At 57.6% G+C, this 17,975-nt stretch overlaps 1 protein-coding gene across 2 annotated transcripts in view; it reads right to left on the bottom strand.

Annotated features, from left to right (window-relative positions):
* NECTIN2 (nectin cell adhesion molecule 2) overlaps window positions 1-10,589 on the bottom strand; it is a 41,438-nt gene extending 30,849 nt beyond the window's left edge. For both annotated transcript variants that reach the window (XM_030547905.1, XM_030547906.1), the window contains exon 1: window positions 10,442-10,589. In XM_030547905.1, coding sequence (XP_030403765.1) covers window positions 10,442-10,484 — 43 coding nt within the window. In that variant the 5' untranslated portion in view covers window positions 10,485-10,589. The remainder of the gene's footprint in view (window positions 1-10,441) is intronic.
* Window positions 10,590-17,975: the final 7,386 nt, after the last annotated feature.

Below are 17,975 nucleotides of genomic sequence, written 5' to 3'. Positions count from 1 at the left end.
CCAGGAAGCAGCCCTGCATGAGCGAGGGTGGAGCAGTGCAGCCAGAGCAGAGGGAAGTGCTGTTTGATGTACTTGCAGCAGGCAGACAAAGCGGTTTCAATGGAGCGGGGCTGATCCATTCACCTAATTGCCTGGTGCCAGGCTGCGGACAGGGTGGGGGAGAGAACGAACCTGCTGGAAGGCAGACCAGAGGTTGTGGGGCAGGTGATAGGCTGGGAGAAGGTGGAGCTGCCCGCAGGTCAGCAAGGGGACACAGGAGCCCTTGAGAGAGTAACAGAAGGGGGAGGGTCCCTGCAATCTCCGCAGGACTGCACCCACCACCCTGGCAGACCTGTCCCTGCTCCCTGAGTCCCTTCGCTGGGAAGCCAGTCACAGCCCTACCACTCCAAGGCCAGCACTGAAGGATCAATGAGACGCAACTCTGCCCTTCAGAGAAGCAGGTGCCCAATGGCAAGGGGGAGCGGGTATCCCCGTTTTACAGACAGGAAACCAAGGGACAAGCAGGAAGGACACTTGGCTAACCTTACAGATAGAACCCAGGAGTCCTGGCTCTCAGCCCTCCCCCCCGCTCTAACCACGAGACATTCCCCCACCCCCGAGCTGGGGTTAGAACCCAGGAGTCCTGGCTCTCAGCCCCCCCGCTCTAACCACTAGACATCCCCCCCAAGCTGGGGTTAGAACCCAGGAGTCCTGGCGCTCAGCCCTCCCCCCCACTCTAACCATGAGACACTTCCCCACCCCTGAGCTGGGGTTAGAACCCAGGAGTCCTGGCTCTCAGCCCCCCGCTCTAACCACTGGACATCCCCCCCCAAGCTGAGGTTAGAACCCGAGTCCTGGCTCTCAGCTCCCTGCTCTAACCCCTAGACACGCCCCCCAAGCTGGGGTTAGAACCCAGGAGTCCTGGCGCTCAACCCTCCCCCTCACTCTAACCATGAGACACTCCCCCACCCCCGAGCTGGGGTTAGAATCCAGGTGTCCTGGCTCTCAGCTCCCCGCTCTAACCCCTAGACACGCCCCCCAAGCTGGGGTTAGAACCCGAGTCCTGGCTCTCAGCTCCCCGCTCTAACCCCTAGACACGCCCCCCAAGCTGGGTTTAGAATCCAGGAGTCCTGGCTCTCAGCTCCCCGCTCTAACCCCTAGACACGCCCCCCAAGCTGGGGTTAGAACCCAGGAGTCCTGGCGCTCAACCCTCCCCCTCACTCTAACCATGAGACACTCCCCCACCCCCGAGCTGGGGTTAGAATCCAGGAGTCCTGGCTCTCAGCTCCCTGCTCTAACCCCTAGACATCCCCCCCAAGCTGGGGTTAGAACCCGAGTCCTGGCTCTCCGCTCCCCGTTCTAACCCCTAGACACGCCCCCCAAGCTGGGGTTAGAACCCGAGTCCTGGCTCTCCGCTCCCCGTTCTAACCCCTAGACACGCCCCCCAAGCTGGGGTTAGAACCCGAGTCCTGGCTCTCAGCTCCCCGCTCTAACCCCTAGACACGCCCCCCAAGATGGGGTTAGAATCCAGGAGTCCTGGCTCTCAGCCCCCCGCTCTAACCACTAGACATCCCCCCCAAGCTGGGGTTAGAACCCAGGAGTCCTGGCGCTCAGCCCTCCCCCCCACTCTAACCATGAGACACTTCCCCACCCCTGAGCTGGGGTTAGAACCCAGGAGTCCTGGCTCTCAGCCCCCCGCTCTAACCACTGGACATCCCCCCCCAAGCTGAGGTTAGAACCCGAGTCCTGGCTCTCAGCTCCCCGTTCTAACCCCTAGACACGCCCCCCAAGCTGGGGTTAGAACCCGAGTCCTGGCTCTCCGCTCCCCGTTCTAACCCCTAGACACGCCCCCCAAGCTGGGGTTAGAATCCAGGAGTCCTGGCTCTCAGCTCCCCGCTCTAACCCCTAGACACGCCCCCCAAGCTGGGGTTAGAATCCAGGAGTCCTGGCTCTCAGCTCCCCGCTCTAACCCCTAGACACGCCCCCCAAGCTGGGGTTAGAACCCGAGTCCTGGCTCTCAGCTCCCCGCTCTAACCCCTAGACACGCCCCCCAAGCTGGGGTTAGAACCCGAGTCCTGGCTCTCAGCTCCCCGCTCTAACCCCTAGACACGCCCCCCAAGCTGGGGTTAGAATCCAGGAGTCCTGGCTCAGGACTGTAGCTGCAGAGGACAGAGCAGTCTCTCCCCACATTAGGATGCCATGTCCCTTGCCTTGCCGCTGCAACCAGCCTCCATCTCTGTCCAAGAGTCACTTCCAGGAAGGCAGCATCGCAGCTGAGGCGCGGGGTGGGGGTTGCACGTCCGCCAGGATTACGCTCCCTGTCCCGCAGGGCCCAGGGGGACCATGCAGTTCAGGGAGATCTCAACGAGCAGAGACAGCGCTTCACAGCTCATCTCTTCAGTTCATTACCGAGGAGCCCGCTCCTGCTCCTGCTCCTTCTCCATCCCCCACACCAGGGCCTATAGTCTGCCACTGCCAGACACAGCAAACAGAGCTACAACACAACCCCCACTCTAAACACCAACCTACTGAGAGAACCCAGGAGTCCTGGCTCCCAGCCCCCCGCTCTAACCCACCAGACCCTACTCCCCTCCCAGGGCTGGGATAGAACCCAGGAGCCCAGGCTCCCAGCCCCCACTCCCCACTAATGCAGGCGGTGGGCATGCTGTCCCCCGGCCAGGGTATCTGAGGAATGTTGATGCATTGGAGACAAAGGCAGGGCAGAGCTGGGATTAGGGCTGGAACAAGGAGGCTGGGGAGTGGCTGCTGAAAGGCAGAGGGTGGGAGGGGGGCAGGGGCAGGAGCGTGCACTGCACAGCGCAGTGCAGGGGGAACTATGGAGTGGGCTCTATCCAGGGACGGACAGTACTGGGATGCTCCCTGCAGCCTCTCCCACTCCCTTCCGTCAGTGCAAACTAAGTCAATGGGCTTTGCATTGGCTACTTGTCCCAATGCAGCAGGGCCCCAGCGCAAAGGGGCCAGTGCAGGCAACATCTCTACCATGGCCCTGCAATCTCCTGCACCGTCCCTGGCACCAGTGGTCTTTTTGGTGGCTGGCTTCTAACTATTTGTACAGTCTGGGCCGTGACATACCAGCTCTGTCACCAGCCAGCCGCTGCCTCTTCCTGGGCCTCCGATCCCAGGGGTAGCGAGGGGAGGGTGATCCCCTCTGGCTATTCAGACTGAGCTCTTTGGGTAGAGACCACCCCCGGGACCCCTGCAGCACCCGACACGATGGGGGTGGACAGGTGCTGTCACAATACAAATGACGCCAGGCTCACCGGCTCTGCCCATAGGCGAGGTGCCAAGCATGGGTTCTAGTCTGGTACAAGTCACTGAATCTCCCCATCCCTCTGTTTCCCTATCTGTGGATAGGGGCAGTTCCCAACCTCACAGGGGTGCAGGGAGGCCAGTCAAGTCCACAGATCTTTGCAAGCTCCTGGATGCTCCAGACTCAAATTTCCGGCTTGGAAATGAGGCAACTAAGGGGAGATATGACAGAGGCCTATAAAATCATGAGTTGTATAGAGAAAGTAAATAAGGAAGTGTTATTTACTCCTTCTCATAATACAAGAACAAGGGGCCACCAAATGAAATTAATAGGTAGCAGGTTTAAAACAAACACTATTTTTTCACACAACACACTGTCAACCTCTGGAACTCCTTGCCAGAGGGTGTTGTGAAGGCCAATACTATAACGGGGTTCAACATTAAGCTAGATAGATGCACGCAGGATAGGTCCATCAATGGCTATTAGCCAGGATGGGCAGGGATGGTGTCCCTAGCCTGTGTTTGCCAGAAGGTGGGAATGGGCGACAGGGCATGGATCACTGGATGGTTACCTGTTCTGTTCATTCTCTCTGGGGCACCTGCCGTTGGCCACTGTCAGAGGACATGATACTGGGCCTGATGGACCTTTGGTCTGACCCAGTGTGGCCATTCTTATGTCAAATCCCACTCAGTGGACAGGACCTCCAGGATTCACTCCAGCTCAACATGGCGGGAGTCTGCTGTGCAGCAGCGACAACATGGACCCTTCTACGGCCCAGCTGCAGCTTCAGCAAGGAGACCACAGCCTGAGCACCCCGCAGACATTGGTCCCGTAACCCCAGGCAGAAGGGGGCAGACGTGCAGAGCTGCTTGATGGGGATTCTGATCCAGTCTGCACTGGGGACAGGGATGTCGACACTCCATTCCTTGAAGCTGGCTCTAGTGCTGCAGTTTTCTCCCATTGAAACATGATTTTTGCAAACCCAGCTTTGCTGAAAATAAGGAGCTGCCTAGTGCGATGTCTGGGTTTGACCAATTCCTCTCCACTTTTGGTGAAAATAGATTAAATATATATATATTTTCAAGAAGCCCCATTCTCTATAGCCCTGCCCCAGATCCCAGTCTCTATCCCTCCCAAACATTTAATTTTTCTGTCAAAACCCCGAACATTCTTCAGGGGAAACTTTCATAAGACATTTGGAGGGGGGTTATTTTTTTTAATCTCCCAAGGAAAACAGCTACTTCTGGGACAGGCTCTGATGTTTGCACCAATGCACAGACACCCCCACTCCCCCAACAGAGGGGGCGGAGGGGTGTGATTCATGGAGCAGGATGAATCTGGCCATGTCTACATCTAAAATTTTGCAGCGCTGGTTGTTACAGCTGTATTAGTACAACTGTATAGGGCCAGCGCTGCAGAGTGGCCACACTTACAGCAACCAGCGCTGCAAGTGGTGTTAGATGTGGCCACACTGCAGCGCTGTTGGGCGGCTTCAAGGGGGGTTCCGGGAACGCGAGAGCAAACCGGGAAAGGAGACCAGCTTCGCCGCGGTTTGCTCTCGCGTTCCCGGAGCCACCCAGCAAACCGCAGGGAAGGAGACCTGCTTGCTCGGGGTTCCGGGAACGAGAGAGCAAACCGGGAAAGGAGACCACCAGCTTCGCCGCGGTTTGCTCTCGCGTTCCCAGAGCCACCCAGCAAACCGCAGGGAAGGAGACCTGCTTGCTCGGGGTTCCGGGAACGCGAGAGCAAACCGGGAAAGGAGACCAGCTTCGCCGCGGTTTGCTCTCGCGTTCCCCGAACCACCCTGCAAACCGCAGGGAAGGAGACCTGCTTGCTCGGGGTTCCGGGAACGAGAGAGCAAACCGGGAAAGGAGACCAGCTTCGCCGCGGTTTGCTCTCGCGTTCCCGGAGCCACCCAGCAAACCGCAGGGAAGGTGACCTGCTTGCTCGGGGTTCCGGGAACGAGAGAGCAAACCGGGAAAGGAGACCAGCTTCGCCGCGGTTTGCTCTCGCGTTCCCAGAGCCACCCAGCAAACCGCAGGGAAGGAGACCTGCTTGCTCGGGGTTCCGGGAACGAGACAGCAAACCGGGAAAGGAGACCAGCTTCGCCGCGGTTTGCTCTCGCGTTCCCGGAGCCACCCAGTAAACCGCAGGGAAGGAGACCTGCTTGCTCGGGGTTCCGGGAACGAGAGAGCAAACCGGGAAAGGAGACCAGCTTCGCCGCGGTTTGCTCTCGCGTTCCCCGAACCACCCTGCAAACCGCAGGGAAGGAGACCTGCTTGCTCGGGGTTTGGGGAACGAGAGAGCAAACCGGGAAAGGAGACCAGCTTCACCGCGGTTTGCTCTCGCGTTCCCGGAGCCACCCAGCAAACCGCAGGGAAGGAGACCTGCTTGCTCGGGGTTCCGGGAACGAGAGAGCAAACCGGGAAAGGAGACCAGCTTGATTACCAGAGGCTTCCTCCTTCCACGGAGGTCAAGAAAAGCGCTGGTAAGTGTCTACATTGGATTACCAGCGCTGGATCACCAGCGCTGGATCCTCTACACCCGAGACAAAACGGGAGTACGGCCAGCGCTGCAAACAGGGAGTTGCAGCGCTGGTGATGCCCTGCAGATGTGTACACCTCCTAAGTTGCAGCGCTGTAACTCCCTCACCAGCGCTGCAACTTTCTGATGTAGACAAGCCCTCTGAGTGCTGTCACAGGAGCCCAGAGGGGCAGTCCAGGGGCTTTTCATGAGCTCCAACTGCCTGAGCATCCAGGGGTTTCCCAGTGTGGCTGGCAGGAGAGGAAGGAGTTAATGCTCCCAGGCTGGGCCCTGAGCCTGCCTTTCTCATGCTAATGCCAGGCCTGTCTGTCTGGCTCAGGCAGGCTGTGCTGAGCTCAGGGGGAGGGGAGTGGGGCTGCTGGGTTTTCAATGACCAAGGCACCTGAGGTTTCCAGGGACCGGACTGGGGCTGGACAGAGCCCTGGGTTAAAAAGGACAAGCCAGCACGCAGGGCTCAGCATGGCTCAGGTTTGGCCCAGCTGCCCCCATCATGGTGCCAAACCCCTGCCGTGCTGCAACCAGGCCCAGCAGGTCAAAAGCCCAGACCAGCAGTGGGGCCCAGCTCTGTGGGCCACTGGAGCAGCTGCTGCCTAGTGAGTGCAGCAGGTGTGTGGGGACTCGCTCTCTGCCCCCCGCCCCCACCTGGCTGTCCTCCTTTTCCAGCTGTCCCCTCCACACAAGGACTATGTTTCCCTCCCCAGGGGAACAGGGGCCTTCATGGGACACCAAACTCCAAAAGAGAGCACAGCAAAAGAAGTGTGGGAACCTGTGGACTAGAGCGCACTGGGCCCCCCTGGAGCAGGCAGACCTGCACTTCCTAAGCGCAGGGTGACCCCTGGCACACCCGGTGCCCAATACAAACAGAACACACCCTACATTCCTACACACCCTCCTCCCCACAACCTGTATCCGTACAGCATAGCTGTACACACAGTGACTGCAAGTCACTGGCAGGACCTGTGCCCGAAGAGTGTTCCCTACACACACTGCACGCACCCTGCCTTCCTCTCAGCAGAATATTTGACATCTACAGCACCTGGGTGTACTGCAAAAGCCCCCTACCCTCCTGCAGAAGTGCCCTGTGCAGGGGGAGTTCCCAGTGTCCCTAGACAGCACCCGTACTGGCCCCCAACCCAGCAGCCTGCCACCAGAACAGGGAGACAGGCAGCCAGCTGGCAGAGGGTCAGTCCAGGTAGGGTGTGCCCGGCTCTCACTGAGCAGGGGGACGGGGGCCTCTCTCTGCTAGACCTGCCTCAGGCTAACAGTCACACTGGACTGAAGGTGAGCACATGCAGTCGCTGCAGACAGGAGCCGTGAGTGTCCAGGGTCCTTCCCCTGTATACACAGGGGCAGGCAGTGCGATGGGTACATCACACAATTCAGCCTCCAAGTCTGTTAAATTTGGCTTCCCTTCCCTCCCTTTCAGCGACTGACATTTCCAGCAGCAGCGAGGGACACACAGACGCCAGGACCCACAGCGCTGCATGTCTCCCACAAGAATAGCTGGGGTGCTCAGAGGGGCCAAGCAGGGTCAGACCAATGTGGAGGTGCTGGAACTGGGGGTGCTGGAAAACAGTCAGGATTTTTCATTCCACAAAGCTAAGATGGGCAGCTATGGTGTCCCTAGTCTCAGTTTGCCGGAAGCTGGGAATGGGCAACAGGGGATGGATCACTTGCTGATTCCCTGTTCTGTTCATTCTCTCTGGAGCACCTGGCACTGGCTGCTGTCAGAAGATAGGACACTGGACTAGATGGACTTTTGGTCTGACCCAATACAGTGGTTCTTATGTTCCAAAGCATTTTCCAATCAAGCTAAGATTCCAGTTTCCTGGGGTCTATGGTTTGCGAGGGGGGGGGGTGTTGTTTTGCTGTTTTCCCTCCAGGTCAACCAAGAAAAATCCCCAAAAAATGCAAATTTTCAATCCATTTTGTCAAAAACCCACAAAGAAAATGAAATTTCCCCAGGAGTTCCCGTTTCCCTTGGAAAGCCAGGGGGCTGTTTAGACTAAGAAAAAAAAGACTTCAGAGGCAAGATTTGTTTCTAGCTAAAATGGCAGAGCAGTCCTATAGGAAACAAGGACAGGGCTGCACTATGCCATTATACGGCCTCCTTTGCTGTCCTAGTCAAGTTTATCCCCCACACCCCATGAGCTGGGGAAAAGAACACATCCCCATATTACAGATGGGGAACCGAGACGTGGGCGTGGGGTGCGTCTACACAGCAATTGGGCATGACTGCAGCACACGCAGGCAGAGCTTTCACTGAGCGACCGGCAGCATGGGCTGGACCAGGACAGTGACCCCTTCACATCCCTGAGTGGCAGGGCTAGGCTGGCCCATACCTAGTCTCCACTAGAAGCCAGTGGTACAATAGAGCCCAAGGCCAGAAAGGCCCTTGGGATCATCTGGTCTGACCTCCTGGCCGACATAGGCCAGAGACCTGCCCCACAATAACTCCAATTGAAGTACAGCCATTGTTTAAGCAGCAAAGAATCCTGTGGCACCTTATAGACTAACAAACGTTTTGGAGCATGAGCTTTCTTGGGTGAATACCCACTTCGTCAGATGCAACATGCATCTGATGAAGTGGGTATTCACCCAAGAAAGCTCATGCTCCAAAACATCTGTTAGTCTATAAGGTGCCACAGGATTCTTTGCTGCTTTTACAGACCCAGACTAACACGGCTACCCCTCTGATACTTGACAGCCATTGTTTAAACCCATCTAGATTTTAAAAGTGCCACCTTGATTTAAAAATCCAGCACACTCCTTGGTGAATTGCTCCAGGGTAAGGCCTAGCAGGCACACAGACCAGGATAAAGGTGCCACCCACACAGCTCATTCTGCTTCTCAGAACAGGAAGTGGTGATACCACATATAACAGAATTCCCAGGTCCTGTTTACACAGCTGCAGGCTCCGGGGGGAACGGTTCTGGGGTCCTAGACAGCTGGACTGCAGGGTCCCATTGCCCAGCAGAACAGGGACCGGGCTCTACCCGGAATGTGGGGCCCACCCAGTGAAGGACGGGGCCAAGGAATTGCCAGTCCTGGTTACCATGTTAGCTAGACCAGTTTGGCCACAGAGGCAAAACCTACTAGTATGGACAAGGCCTATGTCACGGGGCAGAACAACCGACCCCAGGTATCCCAGCTGGAGCATGGGGGAGGGATCGGTGTCAGGTTTAGGGGCCCTGCTAACCTAGTGTTTACACGGAGATGAAAGAAGAGTGAGCTTAGCGGAGTCACTCCCTGTTGGCCAGTTTCGGTTTCAGAGGCTTTCCTTCCAGTAGTTCACTTTTCCCTAGATTCACAGTTTCTGTGATACCGTTTTTCTCTTGCACCAACGCCCCGGGCTGGCCTGGGACCCGGTGATTTCTCACAGCTGTTCCCGCAGGACCCCCCCCCCAGAGCCAAGGTGGAGCCGGCCCCTGCGCCAGCAGCCGCAGTGCTGCCCCTATGGCTGTGAGCAAAGCGCTTTTCACGGGGGGACGCGATATCCCAGCAACCACCCAACAGCCACAAGCACCCTCACCCCATCAGCTACGCACCCCGGGACAATGGGGGGACCAGGACCCCACCCCCATGCTCCGGGGGGGGAGCTGCCGGGGTGAACGAGGTTTCCCCGTTTCGGGCTGAAATTCCCCACATTCCTTAGGGCGGAAGGGGAATAATAGGCACTGACACCCCCCACACACACTCAGTTGATCAGAGTCCGAAGGCTACGCCCCCGGCACCCAGCCAGAGAAACAGGTTCCCTGAACCTCGCCATCTTGGGAACTGAGAAAGTTTATCGGGGGGCAGGGGGAGCTGGAGAGGGCAGAGGCCAAGGGCCGGAGTTCGGGGCAGGACCGAGGGGGCCACGGGACAGGGGTGAGACGGCAGAACTCGGAGGGGGGGCATAAAGCTTGGAGATGAACATGCAGGGAAGGGACTGTGGCGCCTCGGGGCGAGTAGAGGGGGGACGCAGGAGGGACCGGGAGATCTGGGGGTGCAGGGGAGATCAGGGCGACGCCGGAGAGCTCGGAGGATCTGGGGGCGCAGGAGGCATGGGGGCCGAGGGATGAGAGACGCAGGAGGGATCTGGGGACGCCGGAGAGCTCGGGGGATCTGGGGGTGCAGGAGGGATGGGGGGCCGAGGGATGGGAGACACAGGAGGGATCTGAGGAGGCCGGAGAGCTCGGAGGATCTGGGGGCGCAGGAGGCATGGGGGCCGAGGGATGAGAGACGCAGGAGGGATCTGGGGACGCCGGAGAGCTCGGGGGATCTGGGGGCGCAGGAGGCATGGGGGGCCGAGGGATGTGAGACACAGGAGGGATCTGAGGAGGCCGGAGAGCTCGGAGGATCTGGGGGCGCAGGAGGCATGGGGGCCGAGGGATGAGAGACGCAGGAGGGATCTGGGGACGCCGGAGAGCTCGGGGGATCTGGGGGCGCAGGAGGCATGGGGGGCCGAGGGATGTGAGACACAGGAGGGATCTGAGGAGGCCGGAGAGCTCGGAGGATCTGGGGGCGCAGGAGGCATGGGGGGCCGAGGGATGAGAGACGCAGGAGGGATCTGGGGACGCCGGAGAGCTCGGAGGATCTGGGGGTGCAGGAGGGATGGGAGACACAGGAGGGACCAAGGAGGACGCCCCCCCCGCCAACCCTTACCGCTCAGCAGGCTCCAGAAGACGAGGCTGCGGGGCGCGCCCATGGGATGCAGGGGGGCTCGGCTCGGCCCTCCCGACCCCGGCTCGGTGTCCTGCCGCCGCCGCTGTGTCTATCCGGCGTCGCTCTCCTCTGCGCCCTCCTGCCACTGCCCGGCCCGGCCCCAGCGCTAGCTCCGCCCCGCCCCGCCCCGTTCCCACCCAGCCTGGGGAGTCGGGGGGCTCCGGTCTGGCCCGCGCCCCCAGGCCTTAGGAACCGGGGCGCAGTCCCCTCTCCCCCCAGCCTGGCACCCAGCAGCACGGACCCTCCCCCTGTCTTCCCCCAGCCTTCACGTGGGGATCCCCAGGCGGGGGACACCCCGGGGGTCAGGCACCCCCCTGCCCCTAAACCCTCCTCCACGGTCAGACCTGGACCCAAGGCCCCCGCAGCGGAATCGCGGCTCAGGGGCCGGTGCCAGACGCGCCTGCCGGACCAGGGCACAGCGGGGGGTCCGCACTCCAGACCCCCGACAGGGGCAGAGAACACCCCTCCCCCGCCGCCTCAGGTGCAGCCGGGCCCTGCCCGCACCCCTCTCGGGCCCCCCCCCGAGTCCGCTGGCGTCAGGCAGGCCCAGGAGCCACCTGCCGGCCAGGATAAGTATCAGCCGGGACTAGCGTTTACAGATGGGGGGGCTGGGTCCCCAAGGGTTGGGCTGAGCTGAGCAGGAAGGGGCTGTGTCAGGCTAAGGGAGAGAACCCAGGAGTCCTGGCTCCCGGGCATGCCCCCCTCAACCCTCCAGACCCCACTCCCCTCCCAGAGTCAGGGATAGAACCCAGGAGTCTGGGCTCCCGGACATACCTTTCCCCTCCCAGAGCCAGGGATAGAACCCAGGAGTCCTGGAACCCCGGGAATGGTGCCCACCCTAGCTAAGACTGGAGGAGCATGGCCTCTCCTTGCACAACTCACTGAATGCAGGTTGGTTACCTTCCTTGGAAGACCTACACCCCAATATCCCAGACCCCCATCTGCCCCTTGATCAGGTGCCTGCTGAGCCAGCAGCCCCCTCAGGGTGACTTGCCCAATCCCCCATTCCTGCTAGGCAGTTAGGGAACAGGGGGGTGATAGAGAAAAGACCCATGTCCCTTCCCCACAGCCCTGCCCCAGGGCCAGATCAGTCAGTGCTGCCTGGGGGGAAAGCCCCACCTGGGCTGGATACAAGGCAGGGCCAGGCTGCCCTGATGGTTCAGGCTCCAGGCTGGCCCCCTGGGTTCAATTCCCAGCTCCGCTGGTGACTCCCTGGGTGCTCTCACGCCAGTCCCTGCTGCTGTCCAGGCTTCTGCTCCCAGCTGGAGCGTGATCCTGCCTTTGGCTTTGAGACTGTGAGCTGGTCAAGGCAGGGGCCACCCCATGGTGTCTCTGCAGCGCCCGGGGGGCTGGTCTGTGCAGCACCGAGCACCATGGGGACCCCCATCTCACGGGTTCTGTGCAGCCCCCAGCACAAAGGGGCACCCAAACTCCAGGTGGTCTCCGCAAGGATCAGCGCAACACAAATGCCCATCTCAGCCAGGGAGTGGCAGCGCTGAGCCGGAGCACGCCCCCTTGTGGCACAAGGGGACCCTGCAGGGTCCCTGCAGTCGGTTCCTCACAGCCAGAAGCACTTAGGACAACGTCAGCCTTTCTGGGGGCTGATTTGTTCTGTTAGTTCAGCCCAGCACAGCCTCTCAGTCCCAGGCCAACCCTCTCGGGCTGCTGCTTTGCCCTGGTTCCCAGCTCCCGGGTCCCTCTGCACCAGGGAGCTCAGCCAGCCCCCAACCTCGCTGGAGAGATTTTCCTACTGGCCTCCTGCCTGGACTCACACCCCTATCCTATGGTTCAGGGTCCACAGCCCTCCTCCATGGGGCTGGGCATGATGCAGACAGGGACCCTCCCCAGATATCTGCCTGCACTCAGCCCTGGGCTGGCTCCTAATGATATCTGGCACCATTCCTCACCTGGGTAGCTGCTCCCTTGAACACCTGTTGCTTAAAGGGATGGCTGACCCCAGGGATCCTGCCTCCTTAAAGGGGGCAGACCACCCTGTTAGCAAGTGTCTGCGCAGCCCCTATCACAACAGGGGTCCCCCAATCTCAGTGGGGGGTCTGTGCAGAGTCCAATATGATGGGCCCCCCATCTCATCTGTGGTCTGAGCAGCGCCCAGCCTACCCCCACCAAGTTCAGGGCCCCCATCATATTGGGCACTGCACAGAGATGGTGAGATGGTCCCTGCCCCACAGAGCTCAAAGGCAAGAATGTTTTCCCCCATGTTACTGTTGGGACCTGAGGCTGGGGGAGAGTCAGGGACTGGCCCATACCAGGAGTCCTTGGCAGAGCTGGGAATTGAACCCAGGAGTCCTGAGCCCCTGCCCCATGTCCTAACCTCAGTTAAAGGAGCAGAGTTAGGGTTGGGGTCACTGCCAGGCACCTTGGGAGCCTAGCACCAGGGATGGGCAGGGTCAGAGACAAACATGCCAGGTTCCCACCTCAGCTCTATTCCTGCCTTAATGGGCAGGGTAACAGCATGATCACACTCAATGGATTATAAGCTTTGTAATGATGACTTACAAGAGACCTTTTGCATGAAGCATGCTCCAGTTACACTATATTCACTCATTAGTATATTTTTATAGAACCGTATGGGCTGCAACGTCCCACCCACCTCTTGAACTTACTGCCAGAGCCTTGGACACTGCCCATGGTGGAGGCAGGATACCTGAAATTCCTCTCTGGGTTCCCCTCTGGGGCAGACACCCCAAAAGGGAAAGAGACCCTGATCCAGCTGTGGGCTCACAGCTACCAGCTATGAGAGACCTTTCACTGACCAGCAAAATCTCCCCTGCCCCTTTCACTCAGGTTGGGTTTGCTTCCAGCTAGAGTCCTTGGGATCTGTTCCCACCACAGCAGTCACCAGGCCCCCAACTTCCAGCTCCAGGATACACGTCTCTGTGCCCCTCTTCCATGCCATTACAGCCACTTCCTGCTTCGAGTCTTAACTGCTTTATCTCAGGTTAATAGAGTTTGCTGGTGGGCCCGTCACTGGATGAGCTGAGATACCACAGAGCGTGTGTCTGCTTCCAGAGTGCTGCGGGTGGAGCTCCTGTCCTGGGCCAGAGCCCAGCTGGTGTAAATCGGCCTTAGCTCCATTGGAGTCAGTGGGCCCAGAGCCCAGCTGGGGGTCAGTCACTAAACGACCATCCAGCCCAAGGGGCTGTCACCAGTTTACACCAGCTGAGGACCTGGGTCCTTCTGACACTGAAATTTAACTTTTTATATATGGGGTAGGGGTGGGAGAAGAGTGGGCTGGAGGGACACAGGGTCTGTGGGAGGGATTGTGGAGGGGGACATGGTCATAGGCGGCAGGTTATATATATTTGGGGTGCCTGAGCACCAGGAATATTCAGGGCCAGGTGCCCTGCTCCAGCAATATTTGGAGCTGGGTCTCTCCCCCGGCCCTACCTGGATTGGGCCCGGGCCCTGGCCCCTGCGGGTCTCTCCCCCCCCCCCCCCGTGCTGCCGCGTCTCTGCCTGGAGCGGGTCCCAGCCTCCGCCTGCCACGCCCCCCCCCTGCGTGTCCGTCCCCCGCCCTCCCTGCCTGCTCCTGCTCCCGCTTCCCCTCCCAGAGTGGAACAGCTCCCGGCAGAACTGCTGTCTGCTGTCCCTGGGTCCTAGTGCCTGCTATTTGCTAATGGCAGGGCAGGCTCCCCTTACCCTGCCCTTTGGCCCTAGCCCCAAGCCTTTCCAATGCCCCAAACCCCTCATTCCCAGCCAGAGCCCTCATCCCCCTGCACCCTAATCCTCTGCCCCAACCCTGAGCCCCCCCCCACAGCATGAACCCCTCATCCCCTGTTTTGGGGTCTTTTTCTTACATAGGCTCCTATTACCCCCCACCCATCCCAATTTTTTCACATTTGCTGTCTGGTTGTAGATAAATCTCTGCATTAAGCATCTTCACAGAACTGTGTATCATTATCATATGACTTTGTATTGCGCCTCTTCATAGAACCTTGCATTAAGTCTTTCCGTAGGTAACCTCTATTTTCAAACAACTTTGTATCAAGTCCTTTGATATAGGAACTTTGTATCAAATCCTTATATAGACACTTTGTATCGAGCCTTAGTATAATATTATAGCCCCTAAGGATAGTTAAGGTAGAAGGAAAATGTCTTTTTGCTGGGAGTAGAATAAGATCTCCCCCTCAGCACCTCCCGTTTTAGTCAATTGCCCTGTGGAATGAACTAGGTGTGGCTGAGCAAGATGTGGAAGGCAGCATCTCCAGACAGATGCAACCCTTGGAGAGGGGATGGAAGCCAGACCCAAGGACAATAAAACCTGCCAGTGGGCTCACTAAATAAGAGCAGACATACTGACAGCCTTGAGGGTTAGAAGCCAGCACCTTGTTTTGAAAACACCCTCTTTGAAAATAAATGTGGCAGCATTAAGACAACACCCAGAAGGAAGCACCACAGATGACCAATGGACACAGACACAGATTTTGAATCTGGCACAGATTTGAATGAGAGGGAAGCCGCTCTAAATGTTGGGTGTCTTGCAGAGGATCCCAGGTCTCACCAACATCAGAGCATTGATCCGGATCGGCAGAAGCCCAGCTCCACCCCTGCCACATCTAACTGGCCAGGTGAGGCCAGTGAAGTTAAGGGGAGCAACTACTTGGTAACAACAAAACGGAGTGAACCTGTGAGTTGAGTGTAATCGCTTCTCGGCTCTATGACCTCAGAGGAGTGAAAACATGATCTAAGTTATATCTCATAAGCATATGACACCGTGTGGATTAATACATGTATTACCAATAAAAGTGGAGCTTTGCCTTATCCCCACCGAAAAAAACCCTGGGCAAAGTACAATGTGGTCACCCTACATGGTACTAGGGATAGAACTCAGGATTTGAGGCTCCCAGTCCTGAGCCTTCACCCCAATACTGGGCACAACTTGCAGAGGTGCTTGGCTCCAGGGCTGCCCAGAGGATTCAGGGGGCCTGGAGCAAAGCAATTTTGGGGACCTCTTCCATAAAAAAAAAGTTGCAATACTATAAAATACTATATTCTCGTGGGGGCCCCTGTGGGGCCCTAGGCCTGGGGAAATTGCCCCACTTGCCCCCTCCCCCCCGGGCAGCCCTGGTTGGCTCCTGCTGCCCCTGCCAGCCTCTTTGGGAAAAGGAGAACAGGGGGACTTTCCCAGCAGCTCCATCCCTGCGCATTTCTTGGACTAGCCACACGGTGACGCTGCTGCCTGTGATGAACCAACGGAGGGGCAGGATCCCAGCTCAGCCCTGCAAGAGCTGCGGGTGCTGTTGGGCCCTTGGCTCTGAGCCAGTGCAGTGTGTGCACGTGTGGATGTGCTATGTGCACACCAGTGTCTGGATGGGACAGCCCAGTGTGTGTGTGCCATAGGTGTTCGTTGATGTGTGTGCTAGTGTCTGGCTGTGCCCCTGGGTCTGACCCAGCCGTGTGTGTGTGTGTGTGTGTGTGTGTGTGTGTGTGTGTGTGTGTGTGTGTGTGAGAGAGAGAGAGAGAGAGAGAGAGAGAGAATGGGCGCACTAGTGCTGGCTGGGCCCCTGGGTCTGACCCAGCCCTGTGTGTAGAGAAATTTCTGTATTAACTATCTCTATAAATCTTTATAACATTGCATTGTGTTATTTTGTATTAAGTATATTTCTGTATTAAGTATCTTTATGACATTGCATCTGGCATGATGTTACCTTGTATTTCATATGACTTGGCATTGTGCCTCTTTATTTTCATACAACTTTGTATTAGATCCCTATATAGAAAATTGGTAGAAAACTTTATATCAAATGTTATAGCCCCTAAGGATAGTATAGTTAAAGTAAAAGAAACATGTGCCTTTTTGCTAGAAGTAGAATAAGATCTTCCCCCCACTCTGTAATCAATTGCCCTATTGACTGAATGAGGTGTGAATGAGTGAGGCTTGGAAGACACCCACCTCCAGACAGCTACAACAGTTGAAGAGGGAATGGGAGCCAGAGCAAAGGACAATACAACTTGTCAAGTGGGCCCAATAAAGAAAAGCAGACATATTGACGGCCTCAGGGATTAGAAGCAAGTACCTTCTTTAGAAAACACCCTCTTTGAGCAGCATTGGGACAACACCCAAAGAAAAGCAGCACAAAGACCAATGGACACAGACCAACGGACACAGACCCAGATTTTGAATCTGGTCTAGATTTGCATAAGAGGGAAACTGCTATAAATACAAGGTGTCTTGCAGAAGGACCCCGGGTCTTGTCTTGTCACCATCGGAGCATCGATCCGGATCAGCAGAAGCCCGGCTCCACCCCTCCCCCATCTAACTCACCTGGCCAGTGCAGTTAAGGGGAGCAACTAGTTGGTAACAACAGCAAGACGGAGTGTGTTTGTGTCTGTGTGTGTGTGTGAATGCATGACTGTGATATATATCTCATATGCATATCATAGAGTATTAATTGATACTTGTATTACTAATAAATGTGGCATTTTGCCTTAATCCCCCTGAAAAGATCCTGTATAGTACTTTGAGTACAACATTTGTGTGTGTGTGTGTGTGTGTGTGTGTGTGTGTGTGTGTGTGTGTGTGTGTGTGCTGTAGGTGTTCATTGATGTGTGTGCTAGCGTCTGGCTGTGCCCCTGGGTCTGACCCAGGCCAATGTGTGTGTGTTTGTGTGTGTGCATGTGTTTGAACACATAGGTGTTAATTGATGTGTCTGCTAGTGTCTGGCTGTGCCTTGGGTCTGACTCAGCCCAGCTTGTGTGTGTGTGTGTGTGTGTGTGTGTGTGTGTTTTAGTTAATGGGCACACCAGCGCTGCTTGGCCCCTGCGTCAGCCTTTCCCCTTTCAGCTGGCTGAGTGCCTGAGGCCTGTCTGTGCCTGGCTCCTGCTTCCTCGCTTTGTTCCTGATTCCTGTGTCCTGGCCCTGGCCATGGTTCCTGACGACCAACTCTGGTTCCATCCCACAGGCCCGGCCTAACCACTGGACTGCAGCTTAGTTCCTGATACACAGCTACACAATACACCCAGCCTCCTGGGCACACCCCCGTGCAGAACACTACCCCAGCTTGTGTGCACAGTCACACAGCCCGCTACAGCTTCACACACTCATGCACACTTCTTTGTGGACACTTGCGAGTGTGCTTCTTGCACACATGGATTTGTGAATGCACACACATTCACCCATTCCTTATGCTTACCTGCCTGGTGTCTCTCTCCCTCTGTCACACACACGCACACACCCGGCAAGCCAAAGCGCAGACGGCCAGCTTCAGCCAGCTCAGATTACAACCTCCCTGAAACAAAGGGCTCCCAGACCAGAGGAGGCAGATCCAGGGAAGGGGGGGAAGGGTGGGCTGGAGTACCCTAGAGGGCCGCTCCCATGATGCTCAGTGCCCCAGGTTGGGGGGCCCGGTGGGATGTCTCTGATGCACCAGGCTCGTGATTTGCAGTGTGCTGTGGGGCTGCTGCCAGCAAGGCTGCCATTAATCCCCAGCTCCGGGCTGGCAGCCCAGCCCCC

This window comes from Gopherus evgoodei, unplaced genomic scaffold, assembly GCF_007399415.2.
Source record: "Gopherus evgoodei ecotype Sinaloan lineage unplaced genomic scaffold, rGopEvg1_v1.p scaffold_76_arrow_ctg1, whole genome shotgun sequence".
NCBI lineage: Eukaryota > Metazoa > Chordata > Testudines > Testudinidae > Gopherus > Gopherus evgoodei.
The sequence above is the reverse complement of the archived record's forward strand: the minus strand, read 5'-3'. Positions and strand labels throughout refer to the sequence as shown.